Here is a 23,435-nt window from a genome sequence, read left to right as displayed (position 1 = left end):
GGCTCTCAGGGCTCTGCCCAGGGCCCCAGCTGTCAGGGAACCAGCACAAGCAAAACCAGCTTGGATGGCGGCCACCAGTGCTGGGCAGAGCAGCTCAGCTCCAGCACAAGGGCTGCGTGTGCCCATCCCATGACCCCGGTGCAGTGACACAGGCAGCACAAAAAGGTCTGGCTTCCTCTACTTCTCATTGCCAAGGCATGTGTGGAGCTGGAACTTACCAGGGCCCTGGATACTCCAGGGACCTGGAGAACCATTCCCAGCAATTGGGAAAATCCTAGGTGCTCCATCCACCCATAGATGAGGTCTCCAAATTTGCCCCAAAAGTGGGTCCAGCTTTTAGAGGCCAAAATGAGCAAGTCCAAGTGACTTGATGGTATTTTTAGCCCAGAAAGCCCTGCAGCTGATGGCACACTTCACAATCAGCAGGAGACACAGCTAGGCCAAAGCCCAGACCTCTGCTGGGAGCCTTTCCCCTCAAACACCCTTCCAACAAACCTCCATGCAAGTCAGTTGGGAAAGTTTCTTCAAATGATACATTTCTGGCACACAACTACACAGGGTTATGGGAAAGATTCTAAAGCAGCCACTCTGGAGTCAAAGAGGCAGCACTAAAAGTCCCTGTCACCTATTTGTAGCTAAATCCCACTTTGGGAGAGTTGAAGGAGTTTGGAATGAGCTAGAGAGCAGACCTCTGAATTTTTTAGATGATGCCGTTGCTTTTTCTTCTCTTCTACATAGTCAGGAAGGGTGAGTTTGGCTCCCATCTCCACCGCATGGCTCACAGGGCCGCAAGACTTGTAGTTCCAAGAGCTTTGAAGGATTTCTTGGCCAAGAAGACACGGCCAACAAGGATATTTATGTTTTGGAGCCAATCCTTCAATATTTCCTCTTAGGGACTCATGCTCTCGGGGTCTTTAGCTGCTCAGAGTGACCCCGAGATAAGTTAGAAAGTCTCTTTTCCTAGCCCCATGGTCGAAGAAGGAGTAAGAGCTCTTCATTTCTTGGTCTCAAGGTTGTTTCTTGTATCTTATCTATAAAATTCTTTCTCCTGTCCTGCCGAGGTCTGCTCAGCAAGACAGTCTAAGGCACTCTGCCTCCCCTGGGGTGGTGTTATCTTTTTATACTAAAAACAACTACCTGTACAATATTTACAATTACTTTCCCATACCTATCATCTACGTTAGACTGTGAGCTTCTACTCGTAACCAATCTAAAAGTGCCAACATCACAGCAGAAGATGGAGGCCAAGAAGAAGGAGAAAGGCTGGACATGCCCAGATTCCTCCATCTTGCCCCCTGAAGCCCCATTCTAAAAAGCCCCAAAATCTATTTTTCCACTCTGTGATAAATTCCCTTTCATTTTGAGGCTTGTCATTCTTCATACAAGGTTGGGAATTGTTTTTTCCAAGGGCTAAATCAAAGGCACAGGGGTCTTGGGCTCTGTGCCGAAGTCTCTGAGCCCTCTGACAGGGTCTCGAGTCCTGCAGGGCAGCCCGAGGAATTTCCTGGCTTCCCACATCATGCTACAGTGGAAGCTTCCTTAGCCAATCATGCCATGACGCAACAAACCTACAGCACTGCATCCTAAACTTCTTGTTTACTGTTGTAACTACTTGGATTTTTTCTAGATCTGGAACTCTAAAACTCTAAACATTCCACCACTTCAACTTTCCTCCCCATGTCTCTGCTAGAAACTAGTAATCTGCATTCTCACTTCTAGGACCTGAGTTCGGAAGCCCTTTCCAAGGTCTCAGATCAAATCCTGGGTTAAATTCTGAGCTTTGCTGACAAGACCAAAGGTCTGACATTTCCTTGCATTTGGCTTTCCAACAACACTGTTTGTTGCAGAGTGCCCAGGATCTGTCTTGCAAGTCAACTCTGGCAGGAAGAAGGCGGCTGCCAGGGGGCTGCTTGTGGCCTCTGACAGCCCCATTGCTCAGGGCTTGCCAGCGCCCCAGCCCCTCAGGCCCTGCCCCAGCCCGGCCAAGCTGCCCGGCAGCAGCGCCGCAGCCCCACAGCAGCTCCAGAGCAGCCCCAGCCAGAGGCACCTGGGAGCCCTCAGCAAGGCAGGCAGCAGCAGACGGGCAGGAGGGCATGGATGGCGCTTCCTGCCTGGCACAGGGCTTGTGGCCATCTCCAGGCACCGCTCTGGCAGGGATCCCCGCAGCTCCGGCCCCTGCCCAGCCACTCTGTGGGCAGCACAAAGGCTTCAGCAGAACCACCACAGGCCAAGGGGCTTCTGGCCATTTTCCCTGCAGCACTGCATGCATGGGCAGCATGCTAAGTAGAAGCAGGCTTTTCTCCACTTTCCCTATGCCCTACGGACCCTGGGCAGCAAAGAAAATCACCAGAGAGTCTGTATATTATAACATGGGATATATTTCCATCGGGTAAAAGATAGAATGGAAGAAAAGAAAAATCTTAAAGAAAAGTAAAAATCCCCACTGGCTCAGGCTGCCCCAGCAAAGAGAGCCTCCCGGATCAGCTGTCCTCAGAGCTCCAGCAGTGCAGCCAGCCGAGCCGTGACAGACGAGGCCGAGTGATCCATGCCCTGTGCAGCTGGTCGTGCAGCCTCTGGAAGATGGAATATCGCCCACTGGCTGTTGCTCGGAGGACATGCAGTGTTTCAAGTGCCAGCTCTGACACGGCACTGCTCATGTCCTCCGTCAGGCGTTCCAGGGCTGCAAGAGAGAGGAACAGAGCCATGGTCAGATGCCGGATCTGCGGGGAGCTGAGGAGAGCCCCCTGCCAGGGCCATCCCAGCCGGCTCTTGCCATGGCCAGGAGGGAGCAGGGAGCAAGGGGAGCAGCCCGAAGCTGCTGGCCACCAATGGCCCACGTGGCCCTGAAATCTCAGTGTGCTCTACCCCCAGGAGCAGAGCCCTCCGCAGCCGGGGCAGGGCTTGCAGCTCTACCCCCGGCAGCCCCCGCTGCCAGCCCGCTGGCCTCACTCACCAGTGCAGATCAGCTGCAGCTCTTGCTGCTGCCCCCTCAGGTGCCGCCCGGCCATGCCTGTGAACACAGAGCCTGTCACGGCGCCAGCGGCACAGCTCCCTGCCAGCGCCGCTGCCGGCGCTGTGGCCACACGGGCTGCTGGCCCGGCAGGGCTCAGCCCGGCCCTTTGCGCACGCTGCCGCCCCAGGGCACGGCTGCCAGAGGGCGGCAGCAGCAATGCCCAGCCCAGGCGGGGCTCCACGGCGCCGGGCCCGGCTGGCGCTGCCGGGGCAGCAGGCGGGGCTGGGGCCGAGCTGCGGCGGGACGGGGAGGGAGCTCGGGCTCGTGGCTCACCCATGAACCTGATGGCCGCCTCTCGCAGGGGCTCCTGTGGGCTCTGCAGGTAACGCAGGGCCCGGCGCAGGTGCTCGGCCGCTCGGCTCCTGTCCTCTGCCAGCTGCAGAGAGCGGCAGGAGGGAAGGGTTGGCGCGGGCTCAGCCCCTGGGTCGGGCGCTGCCTGCACCCAGCCCCGGCCTCCCCTGCCCGCACAGCCCTGAGGCGCGGCCACAGCAGCCGCTGGCCAAGGGCTCCCGAGGGCAGGGGGCAGAGGGCCGGCTGCTGCCCGGGGAGCCGCGGTGCCGGCCCGCAGCCCCGCCGGGCCGGGGCTCCATGGGCACCCGGCTCGGGCCCAGGGGAGCCTGGAGAAGAGCCCCCGCGGCCTCTGGCTGCAGCTGCGGGCAGGGGCACAGCTGCCCGGCCCCGCACACTGAGCACCGCCCTCAGGGGCCTTCTCCACGCTGAGCCTGGGCGTTCTCGGCTTCTCTTACCAAGCACTCGCCAAACCTCCATGTCTGATCCACCTGGAGCATTTGTTCAAGATTCCTCCTCTTCAGGAATCTGGCTGCAGAATGCAGTGTTTCCCGGGAGGCCTGGAGAGCAGCAGAGACGCGGTCTTGGCCCCACAGGCCAGGGCACAGGAGCATCCCAGTGCCACAGCCTGGAGGAGGCTGCAGCCCGCAAGGTGCCAGGGCAGGAGGCAGCCCAGTCCCCTGCCAGGGGGACAGCAGGTGGCCACAGGTCCTCACCTCAGCAACAATCTGATTCTCATCATGGTAGTGGAAGTAGAGTGGGACCAGGCTCTGGCGCACGTGGGACTTCAGGGCCTTTCTTCCATCTTCTCTTAAAAAGTCCAGCATCTCTTGAAAGACACACATGGAGCTCAGCTGCACCCGGATATCATCCTGTAGGAGAGGAAGGGCAAAAGACCTCAGCATCAGCTGCTTCAGGCCCCCCAGGGCACAGGCCTGCATCTGCACAGGGCACCAAGTGTGCGGGCAGCAGCCGGCGGCCGTGGCTGTGGGCACAGAGCCTTACGTGGTCAAAGAGTGGCAGGAGCGCCTCAGCCAGCTGCAGGGCAGTGGGGGTGCCTATTGGGGCACCCCCAATATCCAGGAGCAAATATCCAGTAGAAGAATGGTCATCCTGATCATGTGGCTATCATTTTCCTGCAGGAGCTCCACAAGACTTTGGGTCAGGCTCCCCATTTTTTCAGCCTGTGCAGAACACAAGTTTGTGAAAGGCCAGTCTGCTGCCGCAGGGCCCAGAGGCCAAAGGCCTGTCCCAAAGCACTGGGGCCGCTGAAGCGGGAGGCAGGAGAGCTGGGAGCAGCTGCCCCAGCGCCCCAAGCCGAGGCAAGGCCAAGCGACTGCCTTGCCCGGCCCCACGCTGCCTGCACGGCTTCAGCCACTGCCCCCTTCTCACCATCAAGGGATTCTTGCCCAGCACTACCAGGCCTCTGAGTGCCAAGTAACGCCTGGCCCTGTGCTGGCTCTGCAGGTTCTGTGCCATGATCTGCAGAACACTGTCACTGCATTCCCTCAAGTCCAGGCACTCGAGGACCTGAAAGGCACAGGGCAGTGACAGGGAGCCGGCCGGCAGGAGCCCGGAACCGCACAGGGCTGGGCCCAGGCAGCAGCACAGGGCACGGGCACCGTTCTGGCAGCTGTGCCTACAAGAGGGCAGAGAGCTGGGAGGCCGCGCTGGCCTTGAGGCTCACCTCCACAAGGAATGCCAGGGCAGGGAAATCCCAGTATGGCATCTCTTGGCCCAGCATGGTGAGCAGGTAGAATGCAATCCCGGAACAAAAGTGTAGGGCTGAATGGGAAATTTCTCTAAAAAGAGGAAAACGGAAACAAGACCCTGAGCCAGTGGGGCAAATCTCTCCCAGGAGTGACTCACAGAGTTCTCATCTTTCCCCACCACCCTTCCAGCAAGGGGACCTGGGCCACTTGGAAGTTGCTTTCTCATGGGCACCCTCCTCTCCCAGCCTTTTCCAGTCTGCTTGGCTGTCCCACAGTGACAAGGCCCTCTGGCCCATGACCACGGAAACTTTGCAGGACACCGCCGGCACAGAGCACAAATGTCAGAGGCCGTGGGGAGAAGGGGCTCTCACCTGGCCAGCAGAGCCACGGCAAAGTGGTGGGTGTCAAGAGAGAGCAGCGTGTCCCAGCCACACCTGCGTTCCATTGCCACCACCACATCCTCACAGCGGAGAAGGCAGAGCAGGGACTTCAGGGTGCGCACTGCAAACCTGTGTGCACAGCAAAGGCCAGGTGACGCTGGCAGCACTGGCTCCTTGGCAGGCCACGTGGCAGGGACAGGAGGAGTGGGATGGAGCACCTGTTGGGGCTGGTGGCAAGGCCGTGCTCTTGCTGGCATTGCTTCCAGAAGGCATCGACCTCCTCTGGCATCTCCAAGGTGCTGGAAAACACTTGGAAGAGCAGATGCACAAATAGGCGGGGGAAATACACCTTCAATATCCGTGGCAGACAGGGCACCTGCAGGATCTTCCACATCACCACGGTTGCCTGCAAGGGACAGAGGCCCCCGAGACAGCGCTCAGTGCCCAGGCGTCCGTGTGGCAGGGCCCGAGCGTGGCAGGGAGAGGCCCGGAGAGACCTTGGCAGGGGGAGCACGGGGCCTGCTGGGCCTGAAGCTGCCCCTGGGCCAGGTTTCAGGCCAGCGCCTGAGGCAGGCAGATGCAGTGGGGGAAGGAGGATGGAGAGCTGCTGGAGAGGCGGCCTTGGGGCCAGCAAAGGCCACTTGCAGAAACTCACAGCCAGGTTAAAGACAGCCGTTTGGTCCCCATCGGAGGTGCACGTGCTGTGCTCTGGCCAGCTCCCCAGCACATCCAGGAGGATCAGCTGTGCCAGCTCGGCAGTCCTGGCTGAGCCCATGATGGTCTTCCACATGGCCATGGCAGCTCTGGGGGGTCAGAGCTCTGTCTCAGGGGGGTCTCAGCCACAGCAGTGTGGGGAGCTGAGCTGGCTGCCAGCTCTGCCTCTGCCCACTGGCCCTGGCCAGCAGCAGCCAGGCAGCCCAGGCCTGTGGGGACAGAGCCCTGAGGGGCAGGGAGGGAGCATGGCAGCAGGCTCAGGGGCTGACGTGCCAGGGCTGGGAAAGGCAGCAGCCAGAGGGCCCTGGAAGTCTCTGTTGCTCAGACACCTGCGGCAGGCTGTACAGGCTGATGGGCTGGGGAGGCCTGAGCCCTCTGGGCAGGTGGGCCCCATACCTGTCACAGGATGGGGCCACACGCAGCAGCGTCAGGACTGCGTCATCTGGCTGTGCTTCCATCAGATCCAGCAGGGCCTCGTCCAGCCTGGCTTCAGCACAATCATTGGCCACGAGCCACTGGTGGATGAACCTCACCATGGCGGGCACCTGGAGAAGGCACAGGGAGACTTGGGAAGCTGCCAGGGGGAGCAATGTTCCCAGCTTGCCCAGAGAAGTGCTTCCCTTCCCAGCGCACTGCCATGTGGCCTCAAAGGCTCACAGCAACCAGCATGCGTGGCTTGGGAGGCCAAGCAATTCCTGGGAGGATCAAACCCTGCCCACAGGCTGCTTACTTGGTTTGGATAGTAAAAACTTTCCTCTACAAGCATACACAGGAGGGCAGCGCTGGTCTTGGTTTTGAAGATGGGTGAGTATGGTCTGAGCCCAGTGTCGATGGCCATGGTCTCTTCCTCCTGCATTCTCCTCATGAATTTGCAGATGAACTGTAGGAGAAGGGCAGGAAGCTGGGGATGTTGCATGGAGTGCTGCACACACGGTGCTGGGCTGAGCAGGGACAGCAGGCCCAGCCCAGGTGGGGGTGGCTGCAGGTACCTGCGCTGTGCCGCGGAAGCGGCCATGGCTGGATTCCTGCTCTTGTGTCTTGTCCAGGGCTGCATCTGGCAAAGAGGGAGCGCAGCCAGAGCTGAGGGGCTGCGGGAGAGGCCGGAGAACACAGCCCAGCCCTGTGCTGCCCAGGCAGGGAGAGCCCCGGGATGGCCCAGGGGATGGAGCGCAGCCACTGCGGGGTGTCTGCCCAGGCCCTCTTCCGTCCTGTCCATGGGCATTTCCCCAGGGGATAGGATGGCATGGCATGGCATGGCATGGCATGGCATGGCATGGCATGGCATGGCATGGCATGGCATGGGGTCAAGCTGGTGCAGACGCCAACCCTGTGGCACAGCTCTGCCACTCACCCTCCTGCGGTGGCTGGAACGGCACCACCTCCTCGGTCTCCTGTCCTGGGGCCGCTGCAGGGCCTTCTTCCTCCTCCTCCACCCAGGCCAGCTTGGGCACTCTCAGGGGTCTCTGCTCCATATCTCGGACTGGATTTGTGGCTATATGCTGGTGAGATGCCTTGCAAAAGTTCCAAGTCACCAAGTCCTGCCTTGAAGGCACCTCCAAGACAGAAGCCTCAGGAAGGCTGCAGGACGGCAAGTCCTGCGCTTGGTCTCAAGGGCTCCTGCCACAAGGACAGGAGACTCCTGTCAAGGATTGGGCTCTGGCCTCGAAGGCTCCTGCAGAAGAGAAGCCTCAGGGAGACCACGGGTCAGCAAGTCCTGTGGTCTGGCCTCGAGGTCACCTGCAGGAATAAGGCCTGGGAAAGGCTCCGGGTGGGACAGGAACGAGGGCGCTGTGCGGGGGCTCCTCACGGCACCGCTCTGTCCCGTTCTGCCCCGTTGCCTGTTCCAGCAGCCGGGCAAGCTTCTATTTCCCACGTGTCACAAAGGGCCCTTGGACACCCGTTCTATGCCACAGTGACCCTGCTGCACTGTGTCACAAAGGGCCCCTGCACACACTGCTGCCTGCCCTGGGGCCGCCCCCAGCCCAGCCAAAGTGGCCCAGGCTTTAAGGAATGCCTGGCCCCAGGTGCCTAAGGCAGCCCCACAGGATCTTTAGGAAGGGCTCAGAGCATCAGCAAACGCTGCCCTGCTCTGCGGGCTCAGGGCAGCAGAAGGAGCCCCAGGGCTGCCGACGCAGCCGCACTGGGAAGGGCACGGGGCCTTCCAGGGAAGCTGGCACGGCCTCCTTGGGACACCTCCCAGCTGGTGGCCATCCTAAACCCACGGGTGTGACACAGACAAGGAATGTGTGGGCCAGGGCACAAATGCTGCTCTGAGCCCTGCGGCCCGGGCAGCGCTGACAGCAGCAGCTGTGGCAGAGTCCCTGCCCAAGCAGAGCTGCCACCCCCGAGCCCTGGCAGCGCTGGTGCCCGTCTCCTGCCCCAGAGACCTGTGCCCCCGGGGAGCTGCTGTGCCACAGGGAGCCAAAGCCCACGTGCATTGGGGGCTGATGGCAGCAGCACCTGGAGCAACTGCTGGCAACACTTGGTCTCTGTCAGAAGCTCTTACTCTGTGCTGGAATTATTTTCTCATTGAAGTCATTTCCTGCACCACAAACACATCTTTGCCAGGAAGAAACAGAAGAATCCGGCATTAAGGAATCCTCACTTCAGGAAAGTTGTACTTGCCATTGCTCAGCTCAAGTAGTTCCAAAATTTGCAAACTTCCCAAATTTATTGGGATGGCCTGAGAATCTGACTGGTCTACAAGTTTGTATCCCATCCTGAAGCAGCAACTCATTTGCCTTATCCTCCATTGAATGTCACTTTACAAAACATAACACTACAGAGAGCCAAAAAGAAGACCATTCTTTGATTTGCAAATGGATTATAATCTCCTAATTTTCTTAAGGAATAAAAACTCTCAAGGAATGAAAGACCACTCAGTGTTACAAGAGTAACCCAAGCAAATGAGTAGATGGCAAAAGGGCTGATCCTCCCCCAGTACAGATATCTAAGTGGCCAATAAAGTACAGCTCTCCCCTCTTGTTCCCTGCAGGGGAAAGAGGACCATGAATAGAAATAGTCAGAGATATTCTTTCTGCCCTCCATAACCAAAGCTGTGCCAAAGCATAGATGCTGCCTTCAAACTGACTCAAATTCCAGCCCAGACCTCTCACCTTCCAGACAACTCCTTCCCCAACACCCCACCGACACCTATCCCCCAAAATCCCACAGAGAAGCCCTCAACACCTCACCAGGAGCCCCAGCTGTGCCCGTCCCTCTGCAGAGCTTTCCCAGCCTCCAGCACACGCCCTGGTTCCCTGCACGTGCCGTGGGCTGGCACTCAGGAGGATCTGCTCCAAGGCCTTCCCCGGTGGCAGCTCAGGCTGCCAGGCCTGTGGTTCCTGGATCCCCCTTCCCAGCGAGCCTTCCTGGGCACGGCTGTTCCATGGGCACCTCTGCGCTCAGCTCGGACTGCTCCACTCAGCCAGGGCTGCTGGGAAAGGATCCAGAGCAGCCTGGCCAGCTCTTTCTCCAGCTCCCTCTTCACTCTTGGGGGAGGTAGAACATCCCACAGGAAAGCAACTGGTACCACAAGGAGTGGGCAGCATCAGCATCAGGCAGCTCTGGGGAGGCGCCTCAGCACTGCTGTATCCTGAGGGAACACTGCTGGCCATGCCCTGTGTGTATCTGCAAAAGCTTCCAATCAGCTGCCTCAGCTCCCAGGGCCTCTCTTGGCCAGCATCCTGACGTGGATGCAGGGCTGCTGCCAGGCACTGCTGGGACCCAGCGGGACAGGAGCGGCTGTCTCGTGTCCACGGAGCAGCCCTGACACAGCCAGGGCCATCCCGAAAGCAGACAAATGCTCATGGGTCAGCAGAGAGGAGCAAGGAACACTGGGCTGCTCTCAGGGGATCCCAGCTGGGCTCACTCCACCACACGCCCCCATTTAGAGGCCTGCTGATGCCCAGCTGCCAGAAATGCCCACCTTGTTCTCTCCAAGATGCACAGGGAGAGCCAATGAGCAGGACACCTTGGGAGGCCTTTTCTGAGGCCAGGGACACACCAAGATCAGCCAAGGCTCTCCTCGCTGCCTCTGTGCTGGCCCTGGGCCACAGCAGCTCCCACCAAGCAGGAGGCAAATGCATTTTGCGAAGAGTTGAAACACAGCAGACAGGAAAGATGTGAAAAGTGTGTGTGTAAAGGCCTTTTAATTGACAGCTCTCACAGAGAGCTTTGGGGCTCATGGCTGCACAGAGATGCTCCTGCTCACACCTCTGTCCAAAAGGAGGGAACACATCCTGCTGCAGGTGCTTGGCTTGGTTTCCGCAGGTCCAGGCGGATGCCAAACCTGCTCTTCACAGCCTTCTCCCTTGCCCTGCCCCTCTGCCAAGTGCAACGGGCCTCAAGGACTGAAAGGAGCACAGAGAGCCAAAGGGGGACACTCGCACCTGCCTCACTGGGAGCTCCCTGGGAAGCACTTTCCTTGAGAAGCAAGCCCCTTTCCTCCAAAGGCATTTCCCCAAATGTGTGGCTTTCCTGGGCATCACCAACACACGCTTAAGAAAAGCTGGCAAGGCTGAATGACTCCAGGTCCTTTCAGGACAGGCACTCCAGCTCTAGCTCGTATTCCCCCAAGTGTGTGTCCAGGTGCAGGTTCAGAGGTGCAGCCCCAGGCCCTCTACAAACATAAGCTGCCCGCTGCCTCTTCCCCTGCCTCAGCTCCTGCCTGTGCTCACAGCACCAAAACCAGGCTGTTCCCAGCCAGAGCCCAGAGCCCTGTCCCCACAGGAGGCTCTTGCCAGCACCTTCCAGGACTCTCTGCTGTGCACGCAGCGCTTTTCATGCCCGCTCCCAACAGGCTTTGGAACACAGAGCACAACCTGGCTGGCTCTGCCACCAGCACAGCCCAAACACAGGCGGAGGAAGAAGCAGCAGGGGTTGATTTGCGGCCATGCCCAAGAGAAACTGGAAGGGTGCCCTCCCTCTGCTCTCCCTTGGTTGGCTTTCTGACTGGCTCTGAGCCTGGGGCTGCCATTCCTCACTTGTGGGGACCAGAACCACAGCTGGGATCCCAGCACTGCCTGACAGCGCTCCGGGCACCGCGTGTCCGAGTCTCGGGCACCGTGCTGCTGCTTCATTTGCCCTTAGGCACACCCAGAGCTCCCTGCTAAGCCCGGATGGTCTCTGGTTCTGCCCTCTTCCTCATCCTGTGCAGGGATGGAGCAGTGCTGTGCTTTCAGGAAGCTGCTCTTGAAACCTTCCAGCATTCCAAGCTCCTTTGCCCTCCGTGGATGCTTGCCATAGAATCCCTCTCAGCTGGGTTCAGAGCATCCTTAGGTTGGCTCTTCCAAAATCCAGGGGCTCCAGGGTGCTCAGCAAGATCTGGAACTGCACAGTGCTGTATAACTGCGCCTTCAGCACAGGGACCTTTCCAGCCTGACCTGCCCTCGTTCCTCTGTGTCTGTGCACAAAACACGGCGTAGAAGAGAACGGCAGCAGGGGCTTGTGTGTCCCAGGGCCCCGGATTTGCATCGCTCCAGCTCCACAGAGATACAGGTAAAGTGAGGAAGCCAAACTGTTGATTAATGGAAGGCGAAGCAGAGGGATGAGCTGGGAGGGAAGAAAGGGGATGGGCAGGGTCCGAGGGCTGGAGGGAGGGAGCTGTCAACAGGGAGGGAGAAAGCAGGAGCCATGGGAGCTTCCCACAGGCTCAGTTGTGCCAGTCATCAGCTGTGCCTGGAACTCCAGCTGATCCCCTCTGGTCTCCTGGTGGTCTCACCTTCCAAGGGATCTGGAGGTCTTAAAGAGACCCTGGTTCTTCTGAGCCAGCAGATGAAAGTTCTGCAGCTCTTCCCTCAAACATCACCTGAAGAAATGTGCTTATGCAGGAGGGGCTGTTGTCTTCACTCAGGGCTCGAAGGGCTGGAAGAGAGAGGAACAGAGCCACGGTCAGAACGTGGATGTGCAGGAATCCAAGGAGACCTTCCTGCCAGAGCCATCCCACCCAGCTCTTGCCATGGCCGCAAGAGAGGAGAGGCCAAGGGGATCAGCTGCAAAGTGCTGGCCATGAATCCCCCTGCCCGCATCCCTGAAATCTCTGTGTGCTCTGCCCACGCCACCCCTGGTCCACACAGGGAGCAAAGCCCACCGCAGCTGGGGCAGGGATTGCAGCTCCTGCCCAGGCATTGCAGCTCCCCCAGCCAGCCCCCGCTGACAGCCCACTGCCCTCATCACCCTCACGGAGGGCCTGGAGCTCTTCCTTCTGCCCCATCAGGAGCACCCAGACAATCCCTGGGAACACAGGCTAACCAAACTAAGGCTGCCCTGGCTGTTATCCAGTTTTCTTTATGGCTTAATGAGGTGAGGAATTCATGGATCTTTAACTTCCTCTGGAAGGCAGGCACATGGATTCAGAGCTATCACACACTAAGTGTATGTTTTTGGGGTTACTTTAATAATGGAACTTACTGTGAGGAAATGACACGGGGGCAAATTTTTTCCCAGCCCTTCACCCAGCTCTTTGGGTCTGCCCCACCAGTTTTCAAAGCGTTCAGATCCACTCTAAATGCTAATGATATCATACAGTGGCTGGTGTTGCTGATAGGCCTGTTACATTTAGCATTCAGAGATAAGGGAAGATTAACCTGGATAACCACGCTGACACCTACCCCAGAGACCAGGGATGCTGCTGCCCCAGAGCCTGACCCTGCCCCACAGCCCACCTCAGAAATGAACCACCCAGGCTGGATGAGGGTTCTAATGAAAGAGATGGGCCAGGTGCTGAAGGAGTACATTTCCATAGCTGGTGAAAAGACATCCCCCTGCCTCAAAGAGGGAGAGTCTGATGGTGCAGCAGTGGAACCCACAGATGTTACAACTGTCCAGGTTCCAGCTGAACTGCAAAGGCAGTCACGGCCAGCAGCAGTCGCCCTGGTGGAAACAAGGAGATCTAAGATGAAATCAGAGCACCCAGATGAGGATATGAAAGGAGGGCCTTCACAACTCCCAGGAGAGGCAACAGTTAAGGTCATCACTGAGTCCCTGACGTATGAAAGTCTCCGTAATCTGCACAAAGACATTGTATGACAGGGATGTGAGGCTTACACAACCTGGCTACTTTGGGTCTGGGACCTTATGGGTACAGCTGTCCAGCTGGATGGTGGTGAGGCAAGGAGTTTGGGACACTTGACTCAGGACTCAGGTATGAATCTGATTTTTGTAAGGGAGACAAGGTCCCTTTCCCTCTGGGAGTGGCTTTTAATGAGTGTCAGAGAGAGGTTTGTCCACAGGGAGAGAATGCAGGACCAGCACCATAGAATGCACTGGAAGATTCTTGAGGAAGGGATCCAAGAGCTGAGAGAAGTGGCAGTATTGGAGGTACTCTTTGGGAGGGATGGACAGCATGATATTGACCCAGACAAGATCAGGTGCACAGGGCAAATGTTGTGGAGTCTGGCAAATCTGGGGCCAGCTCAATACACCACCTTTATTGCAATGATTATTGCCAATAACAAATGAGATTCAGTGGGTTCTGTTGCCAACAAGCTTAGAAATTATGAGAGTGTGATCAATGGGCCAATGCAGGCTCATGTCTCTGCCGTGGTCCAAGAACGCAGAGAGGAGATGAGGGAGATGAGGGAGGAGGTGAGGAGGAACAGTTCCCACATTGCACCAGTGTGAGTCACAGGCCCCAGAGTCAGAGCCCAACGTTCCCCAGCTACAGAGAGAGGGTACAGCCCACGGGCTGACCTGTGGTTCTTTCTGCAGGACCATGGGGCAGACATGGGAAGGTGGGATGGGAAACCCACTTCTGTCCTGGCAGCATGGATGCATCAGCTCAAGGAGGGAAACACTAATCGAGGGAACTCCAGTAAAGTGAAGGTAGCCCCAACCTTCCATGACTGAGCTGCTGGGTATGATCCGTCAGTTCCCCTTGAAGGAACCTTGACCGTGTATGCCCAGGAAAGAAATAATAACCAGGGCTAGGCGGGGTCCTGCCTCTAACCAGGAAGAGATATGGGAAAACTGGATTTTCTGGACAGTGTGGATCCGATGGCCTGGGGCATCAGAACCACAAAAATACGATGCCTTAGTTGATACTGGTGCGCAGTGTACCCTGATACCATCGGGACATGTGGGGGCAGAACCTGTTTCCATTGCCAGGGTGACGGGGGGATCACAGCAATTGACCCTGTTGGGAGCCCAGGTGAGCCTGACTGGGAAGGAGTGGCAGAAACATCCTATTGTGACTGGCCCTGAGGCCCCGTGTATTCTGGGCATAGATTTCCTCCAGAATGGCTGTTACAAAGGCCCAAAGGGACTCAGATGGGCTTTTGGCATAGCTGCTGTAGAGGCTGAGAACATCAAGCAGTTGAACACTTTGCCTGGACTATCAGAAAACCCATCTGCAGTAGCTCTCCTGAAGGTGGAAGAGCAACGAGTGCCGATTGCCACCTCGACAGTGCACCGCCGGCAATATTGAACAAATTGAGATGCTGTGATCCTCATCCACAAAATGATCCGTGAGCTGGAGAGCCAAGGGGTGGTCAGCAAAACCCACTCACCCTTCAACAGCCCCATCTGGCCGGTGCACAAGTCTGACAGAGAATGGAGATTGACTGTGGATTATCATGCCTTGAATGAAGTGACTCCACTGCTGGGCACTGCTGTGCCGGACATGCTGGAACTCCAGTATGAGCTGGAGTCCAAGGCAGCAAAGTGCTTTGCCACTATAGACATTGCTAACGTGTTTGTCTCCATTCCTCTGGCAGCAGACTGCTGGCCTCAGTTTGCTTTCACCTGGAGGGGTGTGCAGTACACCTGGAACCGACTGCCCCAGGGATGGAAGCACAGCCCCACCATCTGCCATGGACTGATCCAGGCTGCACTGGAAAAGGGTGAGGCTCCAGAACATCTGCAATATATTTATGACATCATTGTGTGGGGGAACATGGCAATGGAAGTATTTGAGAAAGAGGAGAGGATCATCAGGATTCTGCTATCAAGAAGAGCAAAGTAAAGGGACCTGCTCAACAGATCCAGTTCCTGGGAGTCAAGTGGCAAGACGGACGGCATCAGATTCCCACTGAGGTCATCAACAAAATCACCACGATGTCTCCACCAACTAACAAGAAGGAAACACAAGCTTTCCTAGGCCCTATAGGTTTTTGGAGGATGCACATTCCTGAGTACAGCAAGATTGTGAGCCCTCGCTACCTGGTCACCCGCAAGAAGAACACTTTCCACTGGGGCCCTGAGCAGCAACAAGCCTTTACCCAGATCAAGCAGGAGATCGCTCATGTGGTTGCTCTTGGCCCAGTCAGGACAGGGCCAGATGTAAATAACGTGCTCTATTCTGCAGCCAGGAGCCATGGCTTGTCCTGGAGCCTTTGGCAGAAGGTGCCTGGGGAGACTCAAGGCTGACCACTGGGATTTTGGAGTTGAAGCTACAGAGGGTTTGAAGCCAACTACACTCCCACAGAGAAGGAAATCTTGGCTGCCTATGAAGGAGTTCAAGCCGCCTCAGAGGTGATTGGCACTGAAGCGCAACTCCTCCTGGCACCCCGACTACCGGTGCTGGGGTGGATGTTCAAAGCAAAAGTTCCCTCTATGCACCATGCCACCAGTGCTACATGGAGCAAATGGATTGCGGTTATCACACAGCGCGCCCGTATAGGTAAACTGAATTGCCCTGGGATTCTGGAAATAATTACAAACTGGCCAGAAGGTGAACACTTCGGTCTCGCTGATGAAGGGCAACAAGAAGTGACACGGGCTGAAGAAGCTCCACCATACAACCGCCAGCGGAAGATACACGCTACGCTCTTTTTACTGATGGTTCTTGCCACATTGTGGGAATGAACCAGAAGTGGAAAGCAGCCATATGGAGCCCCACAGGACAGGTCACAGAGGCCACTGAAGGAGAAGGTGGATCAAGTCAATTTGCAGAACTCAAAGCTGTTCAGCTGGTCCTGAACATTGCAGAAAGAGAGAAGTGGCCAAAGCTCTACCTTTACACTGATTCATGGATGGTAGCCAATGCTCTGTGGGGATGGCTGGAGAGGTGGAAAGAGGCATACTGGCATAGGGGAAAACCAATCTGGGCTGCTGAAGAGTGGAAAGACATTGCTACCACGGTAGAGAAGCTACCTGTGAAAGTCCGCCATGTAGATGCCCATGTCCCCAAGAGCAGAGCCAATGAGGAGCACCAAAACAATGAGCCGGTAGACCAGGCTGCAAAGATAGAGGTGTCAAAGATAGACCTAGATTGGCAATGTAATTTCCTAGCTCGATGGGCCCATGATGCCTCAGGCCATCAGGGCAGAGATGCCACCTATAAGTGGGCCCGAGACCGAGGGGTGGATCTAACCATGGACAGTATTTCTCAGGTTATCCATGACTGTGAGACGTGTGCTGCCATCAAGCAGGCCAAGCGAGTGAAGCCCCTATGGTATGGTGGGCAGTGGTCCAAGTACAAGTATGGGGAGGCCTGGCAGATTGACTCCATCACACTGCCCCAGACACGCCAGGGCAAGCGCTGTGTGCTGACCATGGTGGAAGCCGCCACTGGATGGTTGGAAACCCACCCTGTGCCTCATGCTGTGGCCCGGAACACCATCCTGGGCCTGGAAAAGCAAATCCTGTGGAGACATGGCACCTCTGAGAGGATTGAGTCAGACAATGGGACTCATTTCAAGAACAGCCTTATCAACGCCTGGGCTAGGGAACATGGCATTGAGTGGGTGTACCATATCCCCTACCATGCACCAGCTGCAGGCAGAGTGGAGAGGTACAATGGACTACTAAAAACCCAGCTGAAAGCTTTGGGTGGGGGATCTTTCAAAAACTGGGAGCAGCATTTAGCAAAGGCCACCTGGTTAGTTAACCCACATGAATCAGTGTAAAGGTAGAGCTTTGGCCACTTCTCTCTTTCTGCGATGTTCAGGACCAGCTGAACAGCTTTGAGTTCAGCAAGTTGGCTTGATCCACCTTCTCCATCACCTTTTGTATAATAGAAAGAGCAATAAAAGACACCCTTTGAGATAGGAATACATATTACTTAGAAGCTCTTTGAAATATTTCTCTATAACAGTAAAAGGAAATCTTCCTGATGAACTGCTCCAGGCCAGAGGAAATCAAGGCAGAGCCATGGTTTGTCAGGAGTTGCTTGATCCTAATGAGCCCCGTGGTGCATTTGAAGCTGAGTCTGGAACCTCAGAGCCTGAGAGGAGATTGCAAAAACCTTTCCAGGAGTCAAAGTCAAAAGAAAACCCCAAAGTGTCTCAAGGGTTGAATGGGCCCCACTGAGGTCCATCTCCAACACAGGCTCCTCATGGGCTCCTTGGAGGAGAGAATTGGAGGCGGAAATTGGACAAAACACCTCTCAGAGATTCAGAGTGGAAAGGAATATCCAAAGTACCTTAAAAACCTTGAGTATCTCAAAGTATTAATGAGCCCCACTGAGTGTCAGTACAAAGCTCTCCAGGGACTTGTTAAAGCAGATAATTGGGGCCATGATTGCACAAACTTCTCACAGAGTCTGTATCAAAAATGAAACACCAAGTACCTTAAAATAATTGACTACCTTGAAGCATTAATGACCCCACTGAGTCTCCTTACTGACAAAGCCTCTCCAGGGACTAATTACAGCAGATAATTGGAGGCTGTGACTGCACAATCTTTCTCATAGCATCTGTATCAAAGGGAAACACCAAGTAGCTTAAAAAACTGAAGCACCTTGAAGTATTAATGAGCCCCACTGAGTGTTGTTACTGACAGAGCCTCTCCAGGGACTAATTACAGCAGATAATTGGGGCCATGACTGCACAAACCTCTCAGAGACTGCAAGGCAAAAGCCAAAGCCAAAGTCCTTTGAAAAACCTGCAGTCCCTGCAGGGAGCATGAAGGAGCCCCCAGGGCCATTGCTGAGCAAGGCTCCCCAGGGACTCCTTGCAGCAGATCCTTGAGGCCACTGGGATGTGGGCTAGGGGGGGATGCTGAGGGCAGCACAAGGGGCTGACAGTGCCCAGCCTGGCTGGGGCTGGGCCAGGAGGCCCCAGGGCCTCAGGACAAGGTGTCTCCTCCCAGCCCTTGCTGGCACAGACCCTGCTGTGCCCCAGGCCACCAAGACTTGGCTTCTCTTTGTCCCCACCTGTCACCACTGCCTGCAGTTCTCTGCTCTGCCTGGGGCCTGGGGACACTTGCTCAGTCGTGTCCCTCTCTGGGACCCATTAAAAGTCCAAGAAAGTTTGGAGTTGGATTCTGCCTTGGAGTTCTGGAGAGGTTTCTTCAGCTCCCTCCAGGGCCTGAGCACAAAGCCCCAGAGGCTGATTAAAGTCCTTGTGCTGTGTCTGTGCTGCTGAGCTGGGCTGGGCTCCTGGCCCAGAGGCAGCTCCTGGTCACCAAGAAGAGCTTCAAAAGCACATTTCTCTTGATGAGCAGCTCTTGTGCCAGCCCAGCAGGGCTGGGGCACTGCCTGCAGCCAGCCCGGGCACAGCACAGAGGCACAGAGAGCTTCAATCAGTCAGGGCTGGGAAGGGGCTGAGAAGTGCCTGGGCCACAATCACTGCCAGCCCTTGGCACAGGAACCTCTGGCTGCAGGACAATGCAGCTGCAGCTCCTGGAGCCATCTCCTGCAGCTGGAACATCCCAATGCCTACAGATTCTGTGAGTACAACTCTGAGTATTTCTGGTGCAGGGGAGGTGAAATGCTCATGAAGCTCTGACATGCTGAGGGGTTCTGGTCAGTCATAGAATATTTCCAAGACAAGAATTTTATAAAACTGAGGAAATATCCTCAGACTTTTTATTCAGTTTCCTTCTACTGGAGAATGACAGGGAGGGGTGTGGCTGCATTTCTCTTCACTGAGAAAAGCAAGGCACAGCTTCTCGAGGATATTTTCTGGGAATTGAAGTGAGGAACCTCAGAGAAAGGAAAGTGAATTCTTATCTCAATTGATGTTCCTCTTGTTGTGCACAAGTGGTATGCATTTTGGAAGATAGTTTACCTGAAGGGAATTGGTATTAGATTCTGGTGTGAGTGTTCTGATTCATTGACCAATTGAATTCACATGTGTCTGTTTGGATTGTTGGCTGACAGTCATGAGATGCTATTCAGTAGAGTGGAGTGCTTGTACAGATTCAGTGTAATATAGTGTAGAAGAATATATTATAATAAAGTTATTCATTTGCCTTCTGATATCAATAGAGTCCCCTCGTCATTCTTCCCTTTGTCGGGGTTGTCTTGATTTTACTATAGAGGGGTGTTAAATATTAAAGTCTAAATATGAAATATGAATTATGAATTTTGAAAAGTGCCTGAGACATCCACACTGTTACTTTTAGTGATCAATAGGTTCACAGGAGATCCCTAATGTGCTCTCAGCCACTCTGCCCATGGACAGCAGCAGCATCACCTTTGCTGGAGCCATCAGGCCCAGTCTGAGCTGTCCTTTCTCCAAGCTGCAAACAGAACCTGCCCCCAGGCAGTGCCCTGCAAACAGGCAGGGTTCTGTAGGGCCAAGGAGAGTGCACAGAGATTTGGGCTCTGTGAGTGCTGGCAGGGAGAGATCAGGCACAGGGAAACACCTGCAGGAGGAAAATCTGCAGGAAGCAGAGAGAAGATCAGGCAATGAGAGAACACAAAGCCCAGCAATGCTGTGGCAGGGAGAGTTTAGAGATGCCCACAGGAGCCCCTGCAGTGCAGCCCCTCCCTCTGAACAAGCCCCCTCCCTCCTGTGCCCCAGCCAAGCCTCTGCCCTCAGGGCCGGGGCTCCAAGGCGTGCAGCCCCTCCTGTGCAGGCAGAGCTGCAGCAGAGCCGTGGGGCAGCTCTGCAGCCCCGGGCCCAGTTCCCTCTGCAGAGCACAGGGCTGGGAGCAGCTGCCTGGCCCTGGGGGCTCTGGAGGGGGCACAGCTGGCTCAGGGTGACGCTGTCCCCAGTGCCCGGCTCTGGGCAATGCTGTCAGTGCAGCCAGGGAAGGAGCTGCATCTCCCTTCATCCAATGCCATCAGAAGGACACCTGGAAGTCTCCCTGAGATTTCAGTCCAAGCTGGGAGCCTCAATCCAGGGTGCAAACCTGTCCTAGAGCATCTCTGAGTTATGAGATTGATGGGGAGTAGCAGAGGTGTTGTGACACTGAAAATGCTTCTGGGTTGGTGAAATGAGCAGAGTGAGTCCTTGGCTACAAATGTGGAGCTGGGCTGTGGTGGATCCATATGCTCTCAGCAGTACCTGGGGGTTTTTAAGAGAAATGTGGGAGTGTGAACATTCTCCATTTGAGAAAAGTGAAAGCCCAGAGAAACTCCAAACAGAATGAAGTGACAGACCATTGCCCCTCACTCTGCACTCATCATCTTGCCACAGAGAATTCACTCTCTTCTACAGGAGGGCAGCAAAATTGCTGAGGGTTTCTGCTATCCAAGAATACCAGGAGAGACATGGGGGAGGATTAAAATGTAAACCTCAGAACTCTTAAACACAAAAGAAGGTCCATGTATGTTAGAGAGGATGTAAATGGGAAATGGCTTAGACTTTTGTTACAGGTGTCTCCTCTAAGTCTTCACTGTCCTTTCTCCATGAACAGGTGCCCATGTGCAGCCGCAGCAAATGTCCAACAGCAGCTCCATCAGGCAATTCCTGCTGCTGGCATTGGCAGACACGCGGCAGCTGCAGCTCCTGCACTTCTGCCTCTTGCTGGGCATCTCCCTGGCTGCCCTCCTGGGCAACGGCCTCATCATCAGCGCCGTAGCCTACGGCCACCACCTGCACACGCCCATGTTCTTCTTCCTGCTCAACCTGGCCCTCAGCGACCTGGGCTCCATCTGCACCACTGTGCCCAAAGCCATGCACAATTCCCTCTGGGACACCAGCAACATCTCCTACACTGGATGTGCTTCCCAAGTCTTTTTCTTTGTGTTCTTCCTTGGATCAGAGTATTTCCTCCTGACCGTGATGTGCTATGACCGCTACGTGTCCATCTGCAAACCCCTACACTATGGGACCCTCCTGGGCAGCAGAGCTTGTGCCTACATGGCAGCAGCTGCCTGGGCCAGTGCCTTTCTCACTGCTCTCATGCACACGGCCAATACATTTTCCCTGCCCCTGTGCCATGGCAATGCCCTGGGCCAGTTATTCTGTGAAATCCCACAGATCCTCAAGCTCTCCTGCTCCAAATCCTACCTCAGGGAACTGGGGCTTCTTGCTGTTAGTGGCTGTTTAGCGCTTGGTTGTTTCATGTTCATTGTTTTCTCCTATGTCCGGATCTTCAGGGCTGTGCTGAGGATCCCCTCTGAGCAGGGACGGCACAAAGCCTTTTCCACCTGCCTCCCTCACCTGGCTGTTGTCTCCCTGTTCCTCAGCACTGCAGCGTTTGCTCACCTGAAGCCCCCCTCCATATCTTCGCCATTCCTGGATCTGGCCCTGTCAGTTCTGTACTCGGTGGTGCCTCCAGCCCTGAACCCCCTCATCTACAGCCTGAGGAACCAGGAGCTCAAGGCTGCAGTGGGGAGACTGAGGACTGGATGGTTTCAGAAACATTAAACTGCTGGGCAATATCTGCATATCACTTGTACTAAAATTCATCTTTCATACTTCTTGTTGGTTTCATTTTTAAAGTTCTTTTATTTTTTTTACTTTTTCATATTAACTACAAATAAATGTCATTGTGCCATTGGTCATTTTGTTTCTCTCCAGCTTCCCTGTGGCCACACACTGTGTCAATGAGGGGCTGTGCTCTTGGTGGATTTAAAAGAACTAAAGGATGTCCCAGCAGAGTTTTCTGCAGAGGTGCCCTTGTGTTGCCTTCTCTGGAGCTGCAGCAGCAATGTCTGTGTGCAGAGCTGGGGCAGATCAGTGCTGGCCCAGCAGCTGTGCCCAGCAGCAGCAGCAGCAGCACTTGGTGTTGCCAGTGCTGCTGCCGTGGCCCTGCCCCGCTGCCCTGGTGGCCCTGGTGTTGCTGCAGGGCCTGAGTGCTCTCGGGGCTGGGCACAGCCCTGGGGGTGGCAGTGCCGGGGCTGCAGCAGGGACAGGCCATGGGCACTGCTGGGGCAGCGCTGATGCCTCAGGCCAGGCCCTGGGGGCTCCAGGCTCCTTGCCCAGGCTCTCTCAAGAACACGGCCAGGCCAATGCTCAGCACAGAAACCCCCGTGAGCAGCCCCAGGCTGGCCGTGGGCAGGCTGGGGGCAAACAGCATGGCTGGGGCTCTGCAAGGGCCCTGGGCCAGACGGGAAGGAGCAGCAGAGCAGGGGCTGATCCATGCCCAGTGCGCTGCACAGCCCAGGGCAGCGTCCCAGAGCGTCCTCATGCAGCTGCCAACAACATCCCCCCTCTGCAGCCCTGGCCTCTCCCCCAGCTCACACAGGTGCCCCATCCTTGCGGGCACAGACACGGCAGCACTGCCTCAGCAGCCCCTGTTTGCATTGCACACAGCAGGGGCAGCACCCCCATGCTGTTGCTGTGGGGACATGAACCTGAGGGAGCACAAATGCCATCAGCCCCTGGGGCCAGCAAGGCCTGCGGGACACCAGGGAAACCACTCAGCTTTGTCCTGGCCTCTGCACTCAGCCAGAAAGTTTGTTCCCATCAGCTGGGAGTTTCCTGTGCCACTGCAGACGCTGTTGCTCAGAGCCAGGGCTGCCTGGCAGCCACCCCCAAACTGCCCTGACCATTTCCTTTGCCTCACCTTTGTTTTCTTTACTCTTCCTTGGTCCAGATTTCTTCCTGCTGCCCACCCCTGTTCCCTGCCCTGCAAACAGCCCATCCCTGTTTGCCCTTTCCTCTCTGGCCCCACTCCCCATTGCAGTTCCTGACTTGGCACCACGGGAACGTCCCTTGGCTTTCTTGCCCACCTGGGCACACTGCTGCCTCTTGTCCAGCCTGCTGTCCATCAGTCCCTGCAGGTCCCTTTCTGCCTGGCTGCTCTCCAGCCACTCTGTCCCCAGCCTGTAGAGCTGCAGGGGTTGTTGTGGCCAAAGTGCCGGACCTGGCACTGGGACTTGTTAAACCTCACCTTGTTGGATTTGGGCCCTGGATCCAGCCTGTCCAGGGCCCTGTGCAGAGCCCTCCTGCCCTCCAGCAGATGCACACTCACACCCAGCTTGGTGTCATCTGCAAATTTGCTGATGATGGACTCAATCCCCTCATCCAGATCATCAATGCAGATATTGAAATCCACGCAGGCTGGCTCTGATCCCTGGGCCATCCTGTGGGTGCCCTGTGATGGCACTCAAGGTGATCTGTTCCATAACCTTGCCGGGCACCCAGGTCAGGCTGACAGGCCTGGAGTTCCCCAGCTCCTCCTTCCAGCCCTTCCTGGGGATGGGCTCACACTGGCACCTCCAGTGCTCTGGGCCCTCCCTGCTGAGCCAGGACTGATGGTAAATGATGG

At 56.1% G+C, this 23,435-nt stretch overlaps 1 protein-coding gene across 1 annotated transcript; it reads left to right on the top strand.

Annotated features, from left to right (window-relative positions):
* The first annotated feature begins 20,656 nt into the window (after positions 1 to 20,656).
* Positions 20,657 to 21,898, top strand: LOC139605118 (olfactory receptor 14J1-like). Its single transcript, XM_071456507.1, has one exon. The coding sequence runs from the start codon at positions 20,657 to 20,659 to the stop codon at positions 21,587 to 21,589; it is 933 nt and encodes a 310-aa protein (XP_071312608.1). The 3' UTR covers positions 21,590 to 21,898.
* The last annotated feature ends 1,537 nt before the right edge of the window (positions 21,899 to 23,435 follow it).

This window comes from Agelaius tricolor, unplaced genomic scaffold (genome assembly GCF_023055355.1).
Source record: "Agelaius tricolor isolate 1412-34295 unplaced genomic scaffold, bAgeTri1.0.p SCAF_60, whole genome shotgun sequence".
NCBI classification, from domain to species: Eukaryota; Metazoa; Chordata; class Aves; order Passeriformes; family Icteridae; genus Agelaius; species Agelaius tricolor.
Note: the sequence above shows the minus strand (reverse complement) of the source record. Positions and strands in the feature narration are given on the sequence as shown.

What these genes read in the sequence shown, in the direction of transcription:
- LOC139605118 (XM_071456507.1), top strand. Translation starts at nt 20,657, where the DNA reads ATGTCCAACAGCAGCTCCATCAGGCAATTCCTGCTGCTGGCATTGGCA.